General features: G+C 43.7%; 1 protein-coding gene across 8 annotated transcripts in view; it reads left to right on the top strand.

Annotated features, from left to right (window-relative positions):
- Window positions 1–22747, top strand: part of RUNX1 (RUNX family transcription factor 1) — a 246615-nt gene that overhangs the window by 111968 nt on the left and 111900 nt on the right. The window contains exon 1 of one of the 8 annotated variants that reach the window (XM_068547029.1): window positions 11866–11986. The exons of the other annotated variants lie outside the window; for them this stretch is intronic. Within the exon in view, the coding sequence (XP_068403130.1) occupies window positions 11941–11986 (46 nt within the window). The 5' untranslated portion in view covers window positions 11866–11940. Of the gene's footprint in view, window positions 1–11865; window positions 11987–22747 lie in introns of those variants that run through there. 8 annotated transcript variants of the gene reach the window in all.

The raw sequence follows: 22747 nt of genomic DNA, 5'->3' as shown, positions 1-22747 counted from the left end.
GTCTTATGCATATGCCTTTCCAATACCTGGTTAGAGCCTGCAGCTTTGCTTGAACCAACATACCACAATGTAACCATATTTGTCCCACATTTTCCTGCACAAATTATCTTAGATGCTCCAAAGATGTGTGATCACTATGCCCATAGATGCATATGTGCCCATGAGAGAAACAGGAGCAGAAAGTGAGAACATAAATGAGGATGCAGATGCAATGAGGACACAGATGTGTCTGGAGAACAGGAAAGAATAGCTTATTGGGCAGAGAAGCAGGGATGAGGCAGATTGGTGAGTAAGTAGGAAAGGATAGAAAATGCAGGGGGTGATGCAGGGTCCACTGTACCTGATCAGTTCACATGAAATCAGCAGCCTGGGATGAGCATTTTCTAGTATATATCACCTGGTATTGAGAGGCAGTGTGGGAAAATGTAACGCGAGTAAAGTTTGGAAGGAGAGAGATTTGGGTCATCCTGGCTGTACTCCTTGAGTTAGTAACCAGCCCTGTGGGCTTTGGCAGGTGGTTTAACCTCTCCATGGCTTGGTCTCTGCTTCTGCAGAAAGGGGAAATAAACTCTCGCCAATATTAGGGAGTTATAAAGGTTTAATGACACATTGTATCACACATAATATGAAATTGAGTCCTCAATAAATGGTAATTGTTTTAGGTGGGTAAAGACCTCCGGCATGGTTTCCTAAAGGAGCATCTTGGCCCAGCTATAGGGAAAGTGATGTGTTGAAAATAGTTGTTCAGAGAAAGGAACCTACAGTCTTTCAGTGGTATCAGGGTTGAAGAGACCTGGGGAACTACATCTGACCTGGGGACATCTCTTTCATAAAGGCTCTACCAACACCCAAAACTCGGAACGTCTACAATAAAAATTGTCCTCTTTTCCTCAAAACCAGCCCCTCCTCCTAACTTTCAGTCACTCACTCATTCATTCCTTCACACATATAGTATTCATTAATAATTTTTTTATGATATCTACGGTATACAAAGATATCATTTTTATGATATCTATGGTATACAAAGAAATCTATTTGGAAATAGATAAAAAGAAGAACAAAACTCTCTATGAATCAATCATCCAAAATGGGAAATCTCATGGTTTCATTGGCTCCTGGAAAGTTCTAATGTTTCTTACATCTGCCCTTTCCTTGTCTCTTCATATTTGGACTCCTTGTCCATTGGTTACCCTGTCCCACTTCAATTCATCTTACACATATGGCCAAGTTCCCTGAAAGTTTAAATCTGACCATATTTCTATCATGCTCAAGACTCTTCCATGACTCTTCATTGCCTAAGGAAAGAGGTACAAATGTCATCATGAACCCAACCTTCCTATACTGCCTTATCTTCCACTATCCTCTCCAAATGTTTAATTCCTTAGTCCAGAGATTGGAAATATCTGGCATGTATATGGCCACATCTTTCCCCCTTGCCTATTGCAGACGTCAGTAATTGATCACAGCACTCCTTCCTCCTGTGCCTGAGTCATGGTCTCAGAATCCCTCAGCCAGTACCAATCAATCAGAGTTGGGACTCCAGCTGAACTTTATTTGGCCATCCCTCCACTAGTTCATCTTGTCAGAAAAAAAGAGTCAGACTCTAACTTGGTTTCAGACTATTTGATTGCTGCTGTTAGTTGTTTTAAAAAAAAAAAAAAAAGCTATGTTGATTAACCAGTTTTCAAATGTAAATAATCCGTAGCAACCAAAAGCTCTACCTTCCAGACACTTAGAAAAATAATAATATTATTGGAGGAATTTTAAAAGAGTGAGTCACCTCTAGGCATAAGTGTGTAAGAGCAACTACCACAAACCACTTCAAAACCCCTTGCATACATTCATCAGGATTCTGGGCTCCAAGAATCACGTAGAAAAACTCAGAGATAAATTAGATAATCCTCATACTAGACAACAAAACCCACCTGATCCCAACCCAAAAGATAAGTGGATGACAGAGATGAAGCTTCTCTTACCAGTTCCCAGCCAGCTTTGTTCACTGCCGCTGAGACTTCATGGTGAGCTCGTAGGTTAGTAAATATGAATTACCTGGCAAAGCCAACCAGTTCCTGGGAGAAAAACTGTCATCTTCTTTCTAAAAATCAAGAAAGAAATGGGTATGACCTTAGAATTGAGTAACTGCCTCTAGATATGGGGCGTCTTTTATCCTTAAGGAACAAAGAATTATGTCTTATACTTCTTTGTATCTGCTATGGTGTATATGTGAATACTCAAATATTAGAAATTTTCCAAGACCGTTCAAAGAATACATAGGTGGCAGCATTCAGAGCTCTAAAGAACACACGTGCTTGTGTGTGTGCGTGCGTGTGTGTGTGTGTTTGGTGAAGGGCACAGAAAAGGGCAGCAAAAGAGTAACTGAAGTACAAATTATTAAAGTTGGACCCTCCTGAGGGGCCTCAAGGTGGTTCTTAGTTTTATCTTTTGAGGAACCAGTGTTTCTGTTCACATCACTTGTTTTTCTTAGATGAATCGTGTATTGAGTTTCTTAAAAATTGTCCTCATCAGTATTTTATCAAAACCAACACCAGTCTCTCCCTTGGCGGTCATATTGTTCAGCCAAAATGTCTTTCCACCGAAGGATTGATCTAGGCACCTTGGTAAGCTCCATAAAATGTCAAAAATTTGAGAATCTGCCTTAGATAAAGGACAAAGAGGTCAGCATCCTCCCTGGATGCCCTCTTTCTCTGTTGTCTCTCATCCCCCGCCCTACAAAAATTTCTGGGGATAAATCTATTTCTATTCATTTAAATGGAGTCAAATTATCAAAGTGATGCTATTTCCAAGTTGACCACCAGATTCCACTTATTTTCCCCCCTAAGATGAGTCATTCCATAGTGTTGCTGTAGGAGTGTTTTATAACAAACCCGTAAGTAAATATATTCTGAGGAATTCAGGAGTTTGTTGAAAGTCCTAACTTGAATATCTGATTTTTCCAAATAAGGACTGCATTTTTTTCTTTTTTTTTAATTTTATAGCAGTATAGCTGATTTACAGTATTGTCTTAGTTTCTGCTGTACAACAAAGTGGATCAGTTATACATACACATATAGCCACTCTTTTTTAGATTCTTTTCCCATATAGGTCATTACAGAGCATTGAGTAGAGTTCCCTGTGCTATACAGGCGGTCCTTATTAGTTATCTATTTTATATGTAGGGGTGTGTATATGTCAATCCCCATCTCCCAATTTATCCCCCCTCTTACTCCCTGGTAACCATACATTTGTTTTCTACATCTGTAACTCTATTTCTGTTTTGTAGATAAGTAGATAAGTTCATTTGTACCTTTTTTAGATTCCACCTGTAAGTGATATCATATGATATTTGTCTTTCTCTGTCTGACTTACTTCATTCAGTATGAAAATCTCTAGGTCAATCCATGTTGCTGCAAATGGCATTATTTTGTTCTTTTTATGGCTGAGTAATATTCCATTGTATATAGATACCACATCTTCTTTATCCATTCCTCTGTCAATGGACATTTAGGTTGCTTCCATGTCTTGGCTATTGTAAATAGTGCTGCAATGAACATTTGGGGTGCATGTATCTTTTCAAATTATAGTTTTCTCCAAATATATGTCCAAGAGTGGGGTTGTTGGATCACATGGTAGCTCTATTTTTAGTTTTTTAAGGAACCTCCATACTGTTCTCCATAGTGGCTGTACCAGTTTACATTCCACCAACAGTGTAGGAGGGTTCCCTTTACTCCACACTCTCTCCAGTATTTATTGTTTGTAGATTTTTTGATGATGGCCATGCTGACTGCTGTGAGGTGGTACCTCATGGTAGTTTTGATTTGCATTTCTCTAATAATTAGTGATGTTGAGCATCTTTTCATGTGCTTAATGCATTTAATAAGTTGCATTACTAAGTTTGAGAGGAAATCTGCTTCTAAGCTTCTATTTTTTGGTGGCAAGTTGCTTCAGGCTGATCCACAGAGTTGTCACAAAGGGAACATGCCTAGATGCTTCCTCACAGATTCAAGAGTTTGGGGCAGAATAAGAACAGCTCTAAAGAGGATTTTATTCACAAAGTGAAATCCCAGAGAGATCTAGGGAAAGAAACTTTCAAGGCTGTAGGGGCCTTTCTGAGCCCCAGAACCCATCAGTGCATTCTGGTGGGACTGTCCCTTCTAAAGGGCTTGGCAACCACCATGGGCACCAACCACGGTCATGGTTCAAGAAAGCACACTACTGTTTTGGCCTGTAGTGTGCTTTCATCACATCAGATTCCCTCCTTCCAAGAAGGATGTAGCTTTGGCCAGAAAAAATCTTAAATTATTTTAATTAGCCTTCTAATTGTTACTTGACTGTTTCAGAGATGGATATCACAATAGAGGAATGATGACAATGCTCAAGAATATTTTATTTAAAATTCTAATTGACAGTGTAGTCATTTGGTATTCATTCCGTTTGAAGAACTAGACATAAATCTAAACCTCTAGACTCTAGAGTAATGCTGTACAATGGAAACTTCGGCCACGATGGGCAAGTTCTATAATCTACTCTGTCCCTTATGGTAGCCATCAACAACATGTGTCTACTGGGCACTTGAAAATGGGCTATTGCAACTGAGGAATTCATTTTAAATGATATTAAATTCAAATTACCACGAGACTAGTAGCCACTTTTGGATAGTCTAGCTCTTGTCTAGAGTAGTAAATAGTCCTCAGATTTGGCTACTTAATGGCATCACCTGGGGTGTATTTCAAAAATTCCAATGAATGAAAACCACTCCCAGGGATTCTGATTTCATTTGGTATGAAGAGTAGACTTGGCATCACGACTTTTAAAAACTCTTCAGATAATCATTATTGTATGGGAAAAATTGAGAATCACTGTTCTGGAAGAGACATCCTCAGAGCTAGCAGACTAGACAATCCGTTAACTGGATGGATTCAAAGCCCTGCATATCATCAGTGCAACAGGCAGTTTGATTGTGTCCCCAAAACAGACTCTTTTAAGACAACGTGTGTCAAGTATCTACCACACAGCAGGCACTATGGCTAATCTATTCTAACGGCACCCTTAGTATGCTCTGACATGGCCAGTGTATGATGCTACAATGCTCTTATATGGCGCTCGTGCAAATGACCAAGTCAGCGCAAGGGAAACTTACACTGAATTCAGAGTCCAAATATACAAGCAAGTCATCTATAGTCAAAGGAAAAGCCTCAAGGGAGAGGAGTGGCCCCATCCACCCAAGGTACAGAAGAGAAGAGGGACCACCTTTGGAACAGGGCTTTTGCATGCCACCCGTCGCCTTCTATCCCAAACAAAGCATCATCTCTGGAAAAGTAACTGCCTCATAGGTAGCAGTCAGCAAATGGAAAACTGATTAACAATCGAGTGTTACGCTACAATGGTGCACAGAAGAAACCACACACGTGGCTTGGTGTCCGTGCATTCTGTGTTACAAGGAGTGTGGCAAAGGAAAAGAAAGCTGAAGCCCAGGCTGCTGTCATTCATTCTTTACTGGTGCTTCCCAAGACTGAGTTCTTTCCCTGGGTCGGCATCCTGTAAACTCCATTCTTTAATGCGCTCGTTTTCTTCATGAATTTTCTCCCTGCTCTTATAAAATAGGAGTCAGACTTTCTGAAATGCTTGAATTAACCCTTTTTGTCCACTCCTGGCTGAGCAACTCACTGTGCAGGCCACTGGATCCAACAGTTCATCCTTTGACAGCACTTTAGCCAAAGGGAAAGCCCAGGACATCTGGGGAAAGAGATGCAGGGGGAGAAAAAACAAACCAGCACTACTGAGCCACCCTTTACGGACAGTATCTGCCTCTCTCGCTATCCTTGTGCTTTTCTGCTGAGTGGCTTTCATTTTCTCTGGAAGGTGCTGATGTCTTCAGGGAACATCTGTTTTAACTGTCTGTCCAAGAGTAAAAGTGAAAAGCTCTATACAAAGAATGATAAACAACTACCTGGTTCTTCCTATGCTCAGGGAAGAAATCCCCGATTAAATCTTCAGTTCTTATTGCATTATACAAAAATCCCACTTGGAACGACTGTTTCACATACCTTAACCTGATCTGTTCAAAACATTGCTTAAAAAGCCTGCTTTATGAGAAGCCCCAAAGAGCTTTAGAAAAACGCAAGTTTGTGTTTGCTGTGGATCCAAATGCTGACAGATTTAATCAATCAAGAATAAATAGGTGCTGTCTTTTCATATTGGGCACAGGAGACATTTACCTTTCTTAAAAAAATACGTATGCCTTTTATTATGAAAGTAATACTTGTTTGATTTTTAGAACACTAGAAAATACAACCAAGCAAAAAGTGGATCAAAATTGCTCAAAGTTTCACCCTCTAGAGATAATTTCTGTTAAAAATTGTGTGCATGTTCTACCCTTATTTTTGTTTTTCATCACCATGGAAGAGGGTAAGTTTAACGGAGAGAAGCCCAGCTTTTCCATGGCTAAATGAGATGCGCAGGAAAGCCGGCTACAGTGAACACAGATGACTCTATGCCCTTCTGACTATTGTAAACCCCGCCTGCACTCCAAGCACTTATTCTACCTTCAGTCAGTAAGTGTTTCTTGAACACCTTCTGAGCTGTGCTGTAATGCTGCTAAAATACCCCATCTATTTTCAGCCTCTAAGGAACTTACAATTTAGTTGGATATATTAGTTTCCTGCGGCTGCCTTAACAAAGTACCACAAACGGCAAGGCTTAAAACAACAGAAATGTATTGTCTCGTGGTTCTAGAGGCCTGAAGTCCAAAATCAAGGTGTCTGCCGGGCCACACTCCCTCTGAAACCTGCAGGGGAGAACCCTTCCACGCCTCTTCCTAGCTTCTGCTGGTTGCCGGCAATCCTTAGCGTTCCTTGGCTTCTGGCTACATCACTCCAATCTCTGCCTCTGACATCATGTAGCGTTTAGTGTGTCTGTGCCTTCCTATGGAATTTCCTCTTCTTATAAGGACCCTGGTCATATTGGATTAGGACCCACCCTAATGACCCTCTTCTTAACTTCATTATAACTGCAATGACCCTATTTCCAAATAAGGTCACAGTCACAGGTATACTGGGAGTGAGAACTTCAACGTATTCAACCCACAGCATTGAGGAAGCAAAAAAACTCACAGGATTCAGTTAGAGAATGATAAAAGACCTGCATAATTAAGCTTTCAGATATATGACCCAAACTGCCAGTGCTATGGAGATTCAAAGAATTATTCTAGAAGGATGAGATAGTTTGGGAAGGATTGATGGATTTCATTGCACGTGTACGGATCTTGGTCGGAAAGGTGGATGGAGGGAGAAACAGACAGTCCAGGGAAAGGGATGAAATTTTAACTCTTTAGCAGAGTAAACAAGGTACTCCTCCAACTGGCTCTTGCCCTCCTCTTGAGTCTCAGGCCCCGGGAGACTCACTCGGCAATGCTAAGCCACACAGGATCCCTCAGACACCTTCTTCTTTTGCACCATCACACCTGCTCATGTGTCGCTCTTTCTAACCAGAATGTCTCCTCATCATTTCCTACCATCACGACTACCCCCACCAATTTCCCATTCATCCTTCCACAAGCCCAACCTTGACATCATAGCTCCAGAAATCCTGGACCCCTGGAGAGAATTAGTCACCACCCACCCTGGGCCACCACTACACCTTGTAGATATCATAGCCTGGTGTCCCTTAAGGACAGGAACCGGGTCTCAAGAGTCTCTGTACCCCCAACGTATAACACAGAGCCTAGCACTGCCAGTGGTCACCAATGGTTTACTGAAATTTAGTTGAACTGAATTGTTTGTGGACAGGAAATGAGGGGATGAACCTAATTGCAGCCCAACCAAGGGCCAGGTTCTGCAGATGGGCTGATGACCAAGCTGTCATGAAGAGAAGCGCGTCACCACTGCGGAATGGGCAAAACACACTGTGGGTGGGGAGTGGTGGTCACTGTGTGAGTGAAGGCCCTGGCTTGTGACATGGCCTGACGTGCTAGGAAAAAACAAAAGAGTCAATACAACCAGAGCATGAGATTCAAGAGGAGGAAGACAGGAGACGAGGATAGAGGCCCAGTGAGCAGGGCCTCGGGTGGCAGGTGACTACAGAAATTTTTGCAGCAAGGAAATGTGTTCGTATTTGAGTATAAGAGACATGGTTTAGCAGCGACATGGGGGATGGCAAAGTGAGGTCAAGGCCAGATGCAGGGAATATCCTAAGTCAACTCTAAAGAGACCATGGGCAGGCAAAAGAAACATCGGTGGTAGGAAGGAGGTAATGAACGTGAAGCAACGATGAGGAGGTAAAATTGACAGGATTGCAATGTTGGGAAAGAAAGAGGTGAGATGTCTCCCTTGAGTGACAGGTGACAGAATTGCTGCTCGTAGAAACAGGGACTATGGGAAGCGAGGTAGGTGTGGGGTTGGCCACAAGTTCAGTTTCACTCGTGAGTACTTTGAATCCCCATGAGACATCTAGGGTTTATAAAGTTAACAACTAGTTCGTGAGGGTTGGGGGTTTTTTGTGGTTTTTAAGTAACAACTATAATTAGAATTTCACTTGAGATAAAGTTCTGACTCTTGAGAAATGTGCCTCAGGTTTTCATGACATCATGACTTAAAAATGAACACAACTGCCGTTCAAGGTGAGCGGGACCCAGCTCATCACCTCGCAGTTTCTTCACGAGTCCAGTTGTGAACTGGAAAGAAATGGAAACCACAAAGCTAACAGACGGTGACCTGCCTCTTAAAGAGTTCCATTTAAATATAGTTCATCTTTGCTGCTGCACACGATGAAAGGGAGTCAACAGCCCCCGGGTTCTCGGTATCTTCACTCAGCTTTCTGGGCACCCTGAGCTGTACAGCCACCTGTCCTAACGGCCGGGGGTCAGCATTCTCAGCGAGGGTGGACCAAGAACCTCACTGCATTACGCTAAGGAGAGAAAGTTGACCTTGAGAGTCTAACACAAAAGGAGGACATTGGTAATGACCATCCGCAATTTTTCGGACCTCCATATACTTCAAATCATGGCCCTGCCCATTCCTAGCTGTGTTACCATAAACAAGTTGCTTACCTTCCCTGGGGTTTATTTTCTTCTATAAAAGAGAACGATCTTGGAACCTATATCTAAGGATGGTGGCCAAGACTTAGAATGTTAATACATGAGAAGCACTTAGAATAGTGCCTGGCTTAGAATAAGCCGTCCATCAACGGTAGATACATATTTATTCAGTCAAAATGATTTTGATATTTTCCATCTGTTTCTACCAGGAGCTTCCAAGCAACAGGGACCCAAATCAGGCAGAAAATACCCCGTGGTTTCCTAGTGTCTGGTCTCTGCAGATGCCACAGGTGCCATCCTACCCAGAAGGACAATGAGGGAGAGATGTGGAAACCAGGGGCTCCCATCCAAGCCTAAACACTGAGGGCTCCAGTAGGCAATTGCTTGTTAAGCCACTTGGAAAGGATGCTTTGAGGATCTCTAATTCCTCCATGCTCCTTCCTTAGTCCGTGCATCCAGCTCACTTCCTGGAATGCCCTTCATCCCGCCCCCCACGTTACCTTGTCACTTCTTGTTTGGAACACCCGTATAACAGAGTACCTAAGAGCTGTAAAGTGCTAGGTGTGTGACCTTGGACAAAGTACTTAATCTCTCCAAGGCTTGATCCTTTATCTGTAATGTAGGGCAATAAAGCACCTACTTCATAAAACTATTGAGAGAATTGCACCAAACAATATATGTCAAGTACCTGGCCCAGGGACCACACATCTCAGGGGCTCCTCCTTTAGATCTGGTATCACCAGCACTCAGAACCTCCCCCTGACTATCCAGGAGAGGTGAAGCACAACTGCACTCTCCCCTTTCTAGCCAGCACACACCTTGCTGAAGTCACGCAGAGCACCGGCCTAACCCCTCACTTACAGATCTGTCTGCTTTAAAGAGCCGGAACCACTCCTAGTACCTACCGGAATTCCCAAGATCTCACATAGTGCTTAGTACCCAGTGGGCATTCGTCTGTCCAACAAATGAATGAATCTATCTAAAGGGTACAAAGTGTTCAAGAAAAATTAAGTTAACCTTATTCTGTCACAGATTTTCAAAAGAGTGTGTTCATAGTTGAGTCTATCACATTTTTTAAAGATCTGTTTGTCAAGAGAGTGAATAAGAACATTTATATTTGTACACGCATGTTCAGAGCAGCATTAGTAAAATTTGGAAGCAACCCAAGTGTCCATCGACCACTGAATAGGTAAACGAAATGCAGTCTAACCCCTACAATAGGATATTATTCAGCCTTAAAAGGGAAAGAAATTCTGACACAGGCTGCAACATGGATGAACTTTAAAGACATTATGCTAAGGGAAATAAGCCCATCACAAAAGGACAAATATTATAGGATTCCACTTATATGAGGTACCTAGGTAGTCAAATTCATAGACACAGAACACAGAATTGTGGTTGCCAGGGACTTGGAGGATAGAGGAATGGGAAGTTATTATCTAATGCGTACAGAGTTTCAGTTTGGGAAGATGAAAAATTTCCAAAGATGGATGGTTTTACAACAATGTAAATGTAATTAGTCTCACAGAATCATACACTTAAAAAATGGTTAAAATGGTAAATTTTTATGTATAGTTTACTACAATACAAAAGGGAAAAAGAATGTTTAAGTAACACCTGGTAGTTATACAAAAGGGCGTCTTTAATGCGTGTGTAATTTGTCCATGTGGACACGTCTATAACTGCTCCAACCTACCCCAGTATCACCAAGGGATTAGGGGCAACAGCCTCCGAACCCAGGTTTTTACTCTAGTTTTTAGATGAAGAACAGGATAGTGCCTTCAGTCTGCAAAGAGTTAAGATCTTCTCCAGAGATTCACACCAAAAGATGTGTTCCTGTGTCCCCAGGAATGTAATTATGTGTAGCATAAATAATAGGAGAAAAGGAGGGAATGCTTGTGTAGATCTTTTACCGATTGTTCCATTTGGTCTGAAATTGGAAGATTTCTTGGTGTGTTTCTGGTTGAGAGTTATCCCCTTGTAGGTGGCACCAGGAGCCTCAAGTGCTTTTATTCTTGCTTCAACGTTTTGGCCAGAAACTGGGGGCAGTCACCATCCGTGATGACTTGGCCATAAGTAGCTTTGGGAGGTGGGAAGCCTGGGGTCTTGGGGAAGCCTTTGGTTGTGAAATCAGAAAACAGACAGTTTTCTGGAAAAGTAACAGACAGTTATGGAAGGTGTTGGGGGTGAGGCCATAAAATGTGCTAAGATGCTAAAATATATCCTTGGAAGAAAAAAGCTGGGAATACCCCCCCACACACAAATTGGTCAATAGTGTGAATGTAAGGATGAAGAGCATTTTTAGCTTTGACAGTGGTCATTTGCTTTGTCCATGTGCCAAACATGGAACTTGAATCCATTCAGCTTTCTCCATCTGAACCTAGAAAGTCGGCTTCCCGAAGGAAGAGGGTTTTGTCGTTTGGTTCACTGCTTTCATCCAGGTTCCTAAAACAGTGCCTGGCCAGGAGCACCAGCTCAAAAAGATGTGTTGGATGAATGAATGCTTAAATTTAGTTCTCAAGGATGTTTCAAAAATAGAGCAATAAATATAAAATAGGATGTGCACATTCTCTTTACTATTTGATTCACATCTAAAAATGTTCACCTGAAATAGTCTTTCCTAAAAATCTACAAAGCTTGCTTAGGGCAAAAACCTGAATCTAATAATACTCAATTATCCAGTATTAGTTTCCAAAATACCTGCCACTTCCTGGATCTAATTTTGTTTCAGTTCTATAAGGAGACCACCCAATCAAAGAAGGAAGTATTTTTATCTCCACGCTAATTTGGTCAATCATTTTTTCCCCAGAAGAGTCAAGCTCTGCTGGGCACATGCAGATACGGGGTGGAGACCAAGCCCCAGAGGAGTGAAGGCAGCCCACCAGACCCACTGAAGCAAAGGACAGGCCATGGTGCTGGTGAAACCTTGTACAGTGGGGCTTCCACGCAAAACTGGTAAAATAATATAGTAGGTCAATAGGTCAAGAAGTCGAAAGAACTGGGGAGGTCCCTTATCTGGTCTCTGGCAAAAGGGTGCAGTTGTTAAATAGGGTCATCAATGAGTTTAGTCATCTGATTCTCATTGGTTACTAGATCGGAGCTTCCTTCTCTCTGATATCTCTTTTCTCCTCGGTCATCACTTTTCAAAAACTGTACTTGCAAATCCACACCAAGGATTAAGCTTTGGTATCAAGAGGGGGCAGTTTAGGAAACTGGTTAAGAGCATGTGCTCTGGAGCCAAAGTGTCTAAGTTCAAATCCCAGCTCTGCTAGCTGTGTGACCTTAGGCAAGTTGATCAACAGCTCTGTGCCTCAGTTTCTTCATCTATAAAATATGGATGATCATAATAATACCTACCTCATAGCACTGATGTGAAAGGAATTGATACATTAGTTTGTAAGGAATTGATATATTGCAACAGCATCTAGCATGTATTAAATATTACGCTATATCTCAAAATACACTATGTTGTAATTTTACATCTATCTTATGTATTTTACTTTATGTAATTTATTAAATTTGTGAAAGATTGAGAGTACAGCCCTCATGATTATAAAGCCATGATATTTCTCCCCAACAAAGGATAAAATCAGGGCATCCATAAGAGAGCCCAGTATATAAAAAAAAAAGCAAAATTTAAAAAAATAATCTGATAAACGTAGATCTTTCCACGTACCCCTTATAGCTGGGGATAAACACTTCACCAAGTGAAATGTTAATCTGGCAATGCTGGTGATCGGCCAGACTTTTTCAATTCACAGGCCAGAGGACAATTGTCATAGACCTCTGTTGAGAAATGTCCCCAAGAGGTTTTCAAGGTGAGAGATGTCACCATCCACTGTATTTCCCACCTCGTGAGCACCCACAGGGGAAAAACTCAGATTATTGCACAGTGATTCTCAGATAAAGCTGATCTTACCACAGCCTTATAACTTGGGCAAAACCAAGGACTTTATAACCATCTCTTATTCTTCTGTTTATGTGTCTGGGGTCCCGTTGAGCCATCTTACACATTGATTCTGAGTTCCAGCGGTGAGAATTGACTCACCTTTTGTAACTGCCAAGCTCCACATTCATTTCAGCACTTTCTGTCATTTTCTGTGTCTGTACACCTTTCCGTCTGTCTATCTTCTCTGAGATATTTCTGCCAAGAAGAAATGTCAAGGGCTGCCATCATCTCGTTACATTTCTCAACCGCTATAGAGGCATCCTAGGTTTGACATAGCGTTACGACTCTGTCCAACATCTTTTACTACCTAAGAATCAAATACTCATGCATTCAGTATTAGAAGGTAGAAAGCTAAAGAATTCTATTTCTTTGAGTTCAACCAAAAGCCATTCAGTGATTTGTTATGTGGGTTTTTTCCATCTCCCAGTCATCCAGACTAAACTCCTGGACGTCTCTACCTGTGCCCTAGCCCCACTCCAACGTTCAGTTCCAAGTTCTGACTCTTCTTTCCCACTCCCTCTTCTCCATCTGCCTTCTCTTTCTGTGGCTGCCACGGTCCCCTCGCCAAGATCCCTGTCACATCTCCTAATTGGTCTATGGGCTTCCAGTACCACTCAGACCTGTTCTTCTCATTGATCCCTGACACTCTCCCTGAAGCATGGCTGTGCTTAGGATTGTGGTGCTTCCGTAGGGCACACCTGCTCTTGGGAAACAAGTCTCCTGTGATACTGTGATTTATAATAAGAAATAATATATTTGGTCTTTGTCCCTGTTTTTTGACACAGAGCTCCTAAATCCATTGGAATTTCCTATGATGAGAGTGATAAAGGTGTCTCTTGTTATATTAATAAGGTGACTTTGGGACTGGTTGCCAGGAGAATCAACCATGTGATTAGAGGTCTGGAACTGTCAGTCCCACCCTACGCTCCCCCCCAACCTCTGGGGAAGGGGGAAGGGCTAGAGGTTGAGCTCAAGCCCCAATGGCTAATGATTCAATCAGTCAGCCTATGTAATGAAGCCTCCATAAAACCCCAGAAGTCCAGGGTTGGGAGAACTTCTGGGCTGGTAACACACAGAGAGGTGAGGAGAGCTGCGTGCTGAAAAAGGGGCATGGAAGCTCTGGGCCCCTTCTTTGTCCCTTGCCCTGTACATCTCTTCCATCTGGCTGTTCCTGAGTTATGTCCTTTTATAATAAACCAGTGATCTGGTAGGTAAAATGTTTCTCTGAGTTCTATGAGCCACTCCAGCAAATTAATCAAACCCAAGAAGGGGCGTCTTGGGAACCTCCAATTCATAGTCAGAAGCACAGGTGACAACCTGGACTTGCATTTGACATCTGCAGTGTGCGAGGGGTGGGGGCAGTTTTAGAGGGCTGAGCTTTAACCAGTGGGCTCTGACGCTGTCTCCAGGTAGGTAGTGTCAGAATTGAGTTGACTTGTAGGGCACCCAGCTTGTGTCAGAGAATTCCTTGAGACTTACTGTATAGCACAGGGAACTATACTCAATATTTTGTAGTAACCTATAAGGGAAAAGAATCTGAAAAAGAAATAGATATGTATGTATGTATGACTGAATCACTTTGCTGTACACCTGAAACTAACACAATATTGTAAATCAACTACACTTCAATTAAAAAAAGAGGGAGAATTCCTTGGATGTGTGGGGAAACCACCGCCCCCCCATACATACTTTGGAATTGGAGTCAGAACTTTAATCTCCAAACCTCTTAGTGATAGAGTCAGGGACCTCGTGTTATACAGGGAACAGCATGCATTCCGAGCAGGGACTTGGACATCCACAGTCTTGAGTCCAGGTCCTATCTCTGCACTTATGGTCTCAGTGGCCTTGGGTATTACTGGCTCTCTATAAACCTGCTGTTTTATGGATGGTGACTGTCTCAAGGGGTTGTTGTGAGCATTAAACTAGATGATATGCATACAGGACTGACTCGGGGCCTGGCAGCCCACGGTAAGTGCCCAGTGAATACAGCCCCTTACTGAGGTTGGCCTCCCCACAGCCTCGGGTCCCTCCTGGGCCTTCTCTTCCCCGGGCCAGCATGCACTGCAGCTGTGTCCTGCATCCATCACTTCCCCTGTGCTTCCTTCTTCCCTTGCTCATGTCTTGCAAGCTATCTTAAATTCTCTTCCCAAACTCTATACTCTCTCCAGGCTCAATCCTCCCTCCATCTCTTCCTCAAAGGGTCCCCAGCCCTTCCAGATGGATCTCATTTCTCCCCTTTCCTAAGTTTCCATGACACTGGGTTTATTCCTCCATCATCACATTCATTATATTCTACATCAAACTGTCAGTATTTGACCATCAAACAGCCACTCCTTCTAGACTGTGCGTTGGATAAGGGCTGAGCCCATGTCTTCAGCAGATATTACTCCTCAAGAATGTCCAGACTAAGTCTTTGGTACATGAGTGAAAAGTGCTTGCATGACGTTAATTGATTATGGAATTCATATTTTGTTGATTGCTTCAAGAACTTTACAGGTTGTACTAATTTTAAGGCAACAGAAATCACCACCCTTTTCCGTACCCTGAGACACAGATTTCTAGCACCTGAAATGCAGCTCTGCATTGAACAGGGGATGGTGTGTCTGACATGTAATACCAATGGGCCACTGGAGTTTCATTTCACTTGTTGTGTCAGAAAATCAATCAGTGACTTCAGCAAGATCTTGAGACTTTCCCCCGTCTCTAGAGCCATGGTAAATAATTGATGTCCCTTTCCCCACTCCCTCTACAAAAAAAACTCTTCTATTCTTAAACCTGAATAACTTTCGGAATACGCATTATTGTATCTGCTTGGATCTCCTATTACCATACTTAAAGAATAAAGAAGACAACTTCCATCCCAAGGTAAAAGCTTTTCACTTCCCAAGATTGAGAACGTGAAGAGGCTCTTGATATTCAACACTTCGGGCCCCTGAGGTTACTTTATTTCATATATTTATAATGTTATCGTTTATTCTCCGCATCAGCAAAATAACATTGACTTAGAAAAAATGTAATTTACCAAAAGTTAAAATTTGAAGAAAATTCTGAAATGAGTCATCTAAACATTCTGGATCCCTTGCCCTTATTTCTCTGGTCTGACAACACCTTGCACTTTGCCAAGAAGCCACAAACATGGTAGTAGATGCCATCAAAACACAGTGTCATATGAATATCAATAAGAACATTTTGTATTTGCATATAATTCTTCTTTGCTGATTTTCAAATGCCTTCCTCCTTTGCGGCTCACCACGGCAACCTTTCTATGCAATCAAAACAGATGCTATGAACGTGAGTCTTTAGGCCCACTTGGGTTGGACTCAGCAAGGAGGAAAGAACGGTAACGTGAATAATTACCAAAGGAATGTCAAGTCTGTTCTCAGCAAGACCAGATCAGTGATGAGCTGGACTTTACCTGCCAAGTGTTTCTTACCCGTCTCCCTCCTCTTGAAAGGTCCACTCCTTTTTTTCCATGTGGCCTTTCATTCTTCCATTAGATTTTCTTCCTCATAAGACTCAGTCAGAACTTAAGATGTTCTCAAATTAGTAAAAAGTAAAATAGCATGATATGGAAATGTTTTAAGGTTTTCAAATACTTTTGTATGTCCCTCTTCTGGCATTCTGCCATAGAGAATAGTTCAAGTCCCATTAATGGGCAACAGATAGGCTAAGCATAGTCTAAGATTTGTCTTATAGGATATTTCATCGGATCCTCATAACAGAGCTATAAAGGAAGAATTGCCCCCATCCTGTAATTGAGGAAACAGTTACATTAACCAGCCCAAGGGAAGTAACAGAGCCAGGAAGTCAGACTCAGCTCTCTGTATATCAAGTTCAAGTGGGCTTGTTCTCCTATTACCACGTGTCCTGGCTTTATGCTCAGATGCTCTATGTTCTGTAGATGCTAAAGATTGAAGCATGCCCGATAAATGGCAGTCTTCCTGAATTCTGAATCAATTATGAGACAGAAAGGAGTGGGACAGATGTAGGTCCAAAGGCCAGCTGTACTGCTGCTCAAATCCAGACTGCAGAACAAAGCTTAGCCGTGCGCCAACAATGGCCTCCCCAACACTGCACGCAAAATTCAATAGACTCACTCTCTGTCTCAGGCACCTCGAACCAGTGCTGGGCCTGCAAAACACACCACATGAAAACACAGACCAGAACGTGTGCCTCCTGCAGCTACCAGCCCCGAGGAGAAAGGGAGGGGACCAGGTTCCCAGATCCATCACTTCCTTCTCCCAGACCCACCAACCCATCAAGCGAGAGGAAGAGAGAAGCCAGGAGCCATACCTGCCAGGGCGGCCCCCCATGTGGCAGCCAGCATCGGGAATGGGGAAGAAACACTGGTTCCCTCAAAGTTTACTCTAAGGAGTTTTACATCACGGGCATCATTATATACATGGCGACTTCCTGGCAGGTATAACCCTTTAATAGTCCACTATCCCCACTGCAGAAGTTTGTCACACGAATCTTGGCCTACAGAGGTCAAGATGTCAGAAGTCCTTGTTTCCAGGGCTTCGCTGACTCACTGTATGACCCAAGGCAAGCCACTTCATTAGTCAGTGTCTTAATGTCTCCATTAATAAACTCTGCATTGTGGACGGGAATCCTCTCTATAGAGAATTCCTCCATCACGGGCAGTGGTAAAGGGATCCTGCAAACTCAGCTACAAAAAGAGCCAGCCTGCCGCGAGACGGGCGACCACTCCCAGTACAGGGTTCGTCTGCCTTCTTCCAAGAATCCTGAGCAGACCATGTTTTGTTGGCGTTCCTCCTGTCAGACACCGACAGAGAGAGAGAGAATTCCCTCAGCAGAACCCAGGCGAATGTTCATCCAGCGTGTTGACCATATTGAGTAACAGTAGGTTATTTCATGCCTCTTGAATGTTCAACGTCTGAACAGCTACACACACTTGAACCTATATTTTACCCCATTGACAGGCCCGGAAAGGACATATGGTTTAGATTTTTAGACAACACTCCATGTAAAAAAGCCTTTCCTTTTATAGAGGCATATTTTTAGAGTCTCCGAAGCTAAACTCTGGGCTGAATTTAATCCATGCAGTTCTCTGGCCCAATCTAGAGCCTCAACGCAATTTTGTGTCAGTGGAATACATCGTTAACTGATCTGTCAGAAAATCAATTAATTACTTTTAAGAAGCAGTTAAGAGTATCCCTACAAAGCTGCCATGTGAATTATTAAAGAATATAATGTAACAGTCCCCACCCCCGCTCCCTGCGTTCAAAAGATTCCCTGAATCCTAAATGAAAATCATACAAAGCTGAGGGGGCCAAAAAAAAAAGAAAAGAGAGAGAGAGAGAGAAAGTGACGAGGCTTAGGAGGTGTGGAGGAGAAGTAGGCATTTGCTGATGCTGCTGAAGGCTGCCCCATGACGCTACCCATCTCTGGGTTCTCCAGCATGTGCCCCTATGTCTTCAGACAAGGCAGCAGAAACTATACCCCCATCTGCTCGTCTCCGTTCATTGGTAGATGGGCGGCCCTGTGCAGAGCCCTACAGATTTCTTTCTTTCCCGGAGCCCTACTCATCCCAGAGACAAGCTCCGGCAAAGCCCACCACTCCCCCGGCTCCTGCAGTTCTAGGCCTGTCTCCAGCCTGGCCTGGGCCAGTAGAGCTCCCTGGGTGGGAGGCCGGAGATTCTCCCATACCCCAGTTTGTGTCACCACAGGGTGTTTAGCTCAGATCCAATCACACTCATCTGTCCATGTCCTATTTATCTGGGAACAACGCTAAGACTGACCTGGCGCTTCAGATATGCATCAGACGCGGATTCCCCAAACGTAGAGAGAATCCCTTCCCACCTCAACTTAGCCTGCACCCCAAAGACAAGGAAAGCAGGGGAAACAATGGTCTGTAGCTGTCAGATGAGGGCCCAGGCTGGGGCCTAGTCATATGAGTCTCCCTTGCTGTGTTTCTTTGGTTTTGATTTGACCAGAAACGTTTAGCATCGGAGTGAGAAAAACCATACGTTTGCATAACCAAAGCATCCGCAGCTCCTGTTAGGAAGATGCCTCCTCCAACTGCTGGCCAGCCGTGGTTATCACTGCGTCTGAAACTCAGATGCCATCTGAAGTGGTTCTGCAGGTTGTTGGCCATGTCAACCTCCAAAACCCTCAAGGCACCAAGAGTCAGAAACAGAGAAGTGGCTCCCTGGGCTCCTAGACTGAGACCCAGAGATTAAAAGAGCAAGTGATAAAGGGAGATAATTTTTCACCACTCAACACCTGCAAGCAGTTACCCTCTTGCTCGGAGACTTGGGCTGCCTCAGGGCACGAAAGGCTGGAGAGGAGATGACTGCTACAGTTCCTTATCATTCATTCATTCACTCATTTATTCATAAAAAGTATTTAATGAGAATCAATTCAGTTCCAAACACTTTTTTTTTTTTAATCCTGGGTTCTCTCCAGCAAAGAACAAGAAAGATAAAGTCTCTCTCTCACGTCCACTCCACCCATCACTTGCAAGATGGAGGCAGGCAATAAATAAGTGAACACAGAAGTTAAATAAGACAAATGCAATGTCGAAAATAAATCAGTGTCATCATATGATACAAGTGACCATGCAGGGGGAGGAAGTGGGGTATCTCTAGCTGTTACTCTAATAGATGACATTTGGGCAGCGTTGGGAAAAACTGGGGGCAAGGTGGGGGGAACAAGTGGTCCAGGCACATGAAAAGATCCAGGAAGAGCTTGGTGTATTTGAGGAACACAATGGAGGCTGAGACAGAGCAAGCTGGGAGATACAGGGTCTCTGTGACATCAGAGAGGTGCCCCAGGACCTGGAATTCTCTGTGCCCTGGAATTCTCTGTACCCCGGAAAGCCCTCACAGAGTCTGGGTAGAGGAGACACAGGATCCGATTTACATCGGTTTCTGGCTGTGAGATTACAACAGCGCTGGCTGGAAGGGCTGCTGCCCTTTCTCCCCACCACAAACTCAGCACCGAGCAGACCACAGCTCTTCCTCTATAGCAGCTTGGCTTCAAAGGTGACCGTTAGGTACATAACCTTGTCAGACTCCCCCATCTCTCTGTGCCTCAAGATCTGATCAAGAATAAGATCCCCTCCCAGGGCTGCTGTCTGCAAGACGTCTGGTATTCGGCTTCTCGTTTCATAGACACTGGTTGCTGCCGTTGTTAATTTCAACTTCATTCCCTACGTTATCCCCACGAGTGCATTTCTGATGCTGATTTTTACCAACTTTTTTGAGCAAAGATTTACGGAGCACCTACTCTTTATCACCTGGGTCCTGTACCACCACAAGGAGCAGTTTTATGATCCAGAATCAGGAAGCATCCCTTTCCCCCCAAATCTGATAGCTCCTACTTCCCCCAGGAAACTCCAACGAAGGCTTTCTGTGCCCTCCTCACACGTCTTGTATTGAAATAATATGCAATATTGAACCGACATGCAACATGCATATCAGGAGTCCTGACCGGTGTGTGATTCACACACAAGCCCACCCGTAGTGCCCGGTATTGGCTGGGTGAGGATGGAACCCACTCAGAGGGCAGCGTCTAGACTCTGTCCAGTATGCAGGGAGCTCTATCCGGTGCTGGGTTCCAGTGGGAGAGGGGGGAGTTTACGGTCGCGCCGAGGGCTAGCGATGGAGAGGGTGATGGGCAAGAGAGATTTCTGTCTCTGCATGTCACTCTCGTTATGCGGTGCTTGACTTCAGAAAGGCAGTTCATTTGTTCTTAGTTCCCAGAAGCCTAGATGAATTCCCCACCAGAAAAAAATAAATACGTTTTGAAAATGATCACCATCACTGATGATTCGATCAGGAAATTACAAAAAGGAGAAAACTAGGACCTGGGAGAGCCTCGAGCCTCCAGCTAGTTGGGGAGGTGAGGCAGCAAGAGAAGCAGAGCCCTTTGCTCATTTGCCAGACACCGGGGAGGCACGAGGCATGACTCAGGCACACCCACACGGCAGCTTTGGTTTTCCAAGACGGCAGACCGAGGGTGAGAGAAGTCTGTGAGCCCCTGGGGAAGAGACAGCTAAGCCAGGAATCCAGCTGGTTGGTGGAAGCTGATTTCAGGGTCAGTTGATGTAAATCTTGGTTTGCTTAAAACTGAATCCGCGGACTCCCCTGGCAGTCCAGTGGTTAAGACTTCGCCTTCCAATGCAGGGGGGTGCAGGTTCGATCCCTGGTCGGGGAGCTAAGAACCCACATGCCTCGCAAAAAAACCAAAACATAAAACAGAAGCAATATTGAAACAAATTCAATAAAGACTTTTAAAAAATCATTAAAAAAAAAAAAAGAAACTGAATCCATTGGCTTGTTTCACCGTCCATGCTGGCCTGCGGGTGTCCTTCACACCATAAAACACTGCAGGGTGGCCCAAGCACAACCTGGCAGGGAAGAGTTTCAAAAAGGAGGAGGAGGAAGAAGAAGAGAAAGATGTGATGTGAAGCGAGGAAATTTGGTGAGAGGACCCAGAACCCCAAGGAGTAGGTTTGAATCTTGCAGAGATATATCTGCTCCTCTGTACTTTCCAACCATGAGAGAAGTTCATCTTCGCTCTAGTGAAGGATGGCTGGACTGGAGCCAGAAAGCCACGGGGAACCCTCCTGACCCATTTCAGCAGCTCACCACCCTCTGCATGTCCCTCTGGGGACGGGCAGGACATGAGACAGAAGATCATCTATTTTTCTTTTTTTTTTTTAAGAAGTATAACGTGGTCCCCATAAGAGCTCAACATTCTCTGTGTTGGGGGCAGTGCGTGAGCTGAATTAAGAATTTGCCTCTGTGCCCCGGAAGGCAACAGTACCACCTTCATCTGTCCCCATCTCTCCTTTTCTAGTTGATTTTCACAGATGCAGCATTGGGTTTGATGTGAGACCTGCAAAAAATGAGAAGCGAGGGATGAAGTTGTAAACCTATCTGATGTGATCCAAATGGATTCCATCTGCTTGCCGAATAAAGGAGCTATAAATAACATGAGCGAGCATCAGTTCCTCTTGTGAGGGTGGGCGCTCAGTTCCAGAGAGCGCCCATATCAAATGAGAGGAAAGCAAGAGTCTAATTAAGACCCTGGCTGTCTGACCACAAACTGCACAAAAAAAAGAACACAGAGTTGGCCTGGTGTGCAGTCCACGCAGGGGGTCCTGTGAACAAGACCCCAAAGTCAGCCCCACCCTCAGTGGCCTTTCGTGCCAGCCAAGACAGGCTGGCTGTTAGCATTTTTTACGCTGCCCCAGGATTCAGGCTTAATTTGTGTGGAAAACAAAAGGCATAAACTATTTGCTTAGAGTAATCAGTTGCATAATATCTTAAAGATAAATAACAAGATTATACCTCCTGTCTCCTCGGCATCCATACATACTCGCGCCTACACACACACACACACACACACACACACACACACACTGGCCCCAAAAAAGATCTATTATATCAGAAAGATCAATGACTCTTTCCTCTTTCTTTAGAATTATAAGTCTTTTACATATCCTGAATCATTGGTCACATTCAATGTATATGCAAAAGAAGTTCAAAGGCTGACTTTGACAAAGGGCATTTGGAGAGGGATGATAAAATGTGTCTGATAAAACACACACAAAAGACTTTAGCAATAAAGACTTACAAATTGGGAAAGCAGGACTTGGGCAGCGGGTGTGAAACTGTGTTATCTACAGCTTCAGCACTGAAGATAGTGGCCCAGAGCAGAACGCTTTATCTGGCCTCCACAAGAATAGAGATTGCACCCGCCCTGAACTACCCTGTCTGCAAAGCCCAGGAAACACC

The sequence above is a fragment of the Eschrichtius robustus genome, chromosome 6 (genome assembly GCF_028021215.1).
Source record: "Eschrichtius robustus isolate mEscRob2 chromosome 6, mEscRob2.pri, whole genome shotgun sequence".
Lineage (NCBI taxonomy): Eukaryota > Metazoa > Chordata > Mammalia > Artiodactyla > Eschrichtiidae > Eschrichtius > Eschrichtius robustus.
Note: the sequence above shows the minus strand (reverse complement) of the source record. Positions and strands in the feature narration are given on the sequence as shown.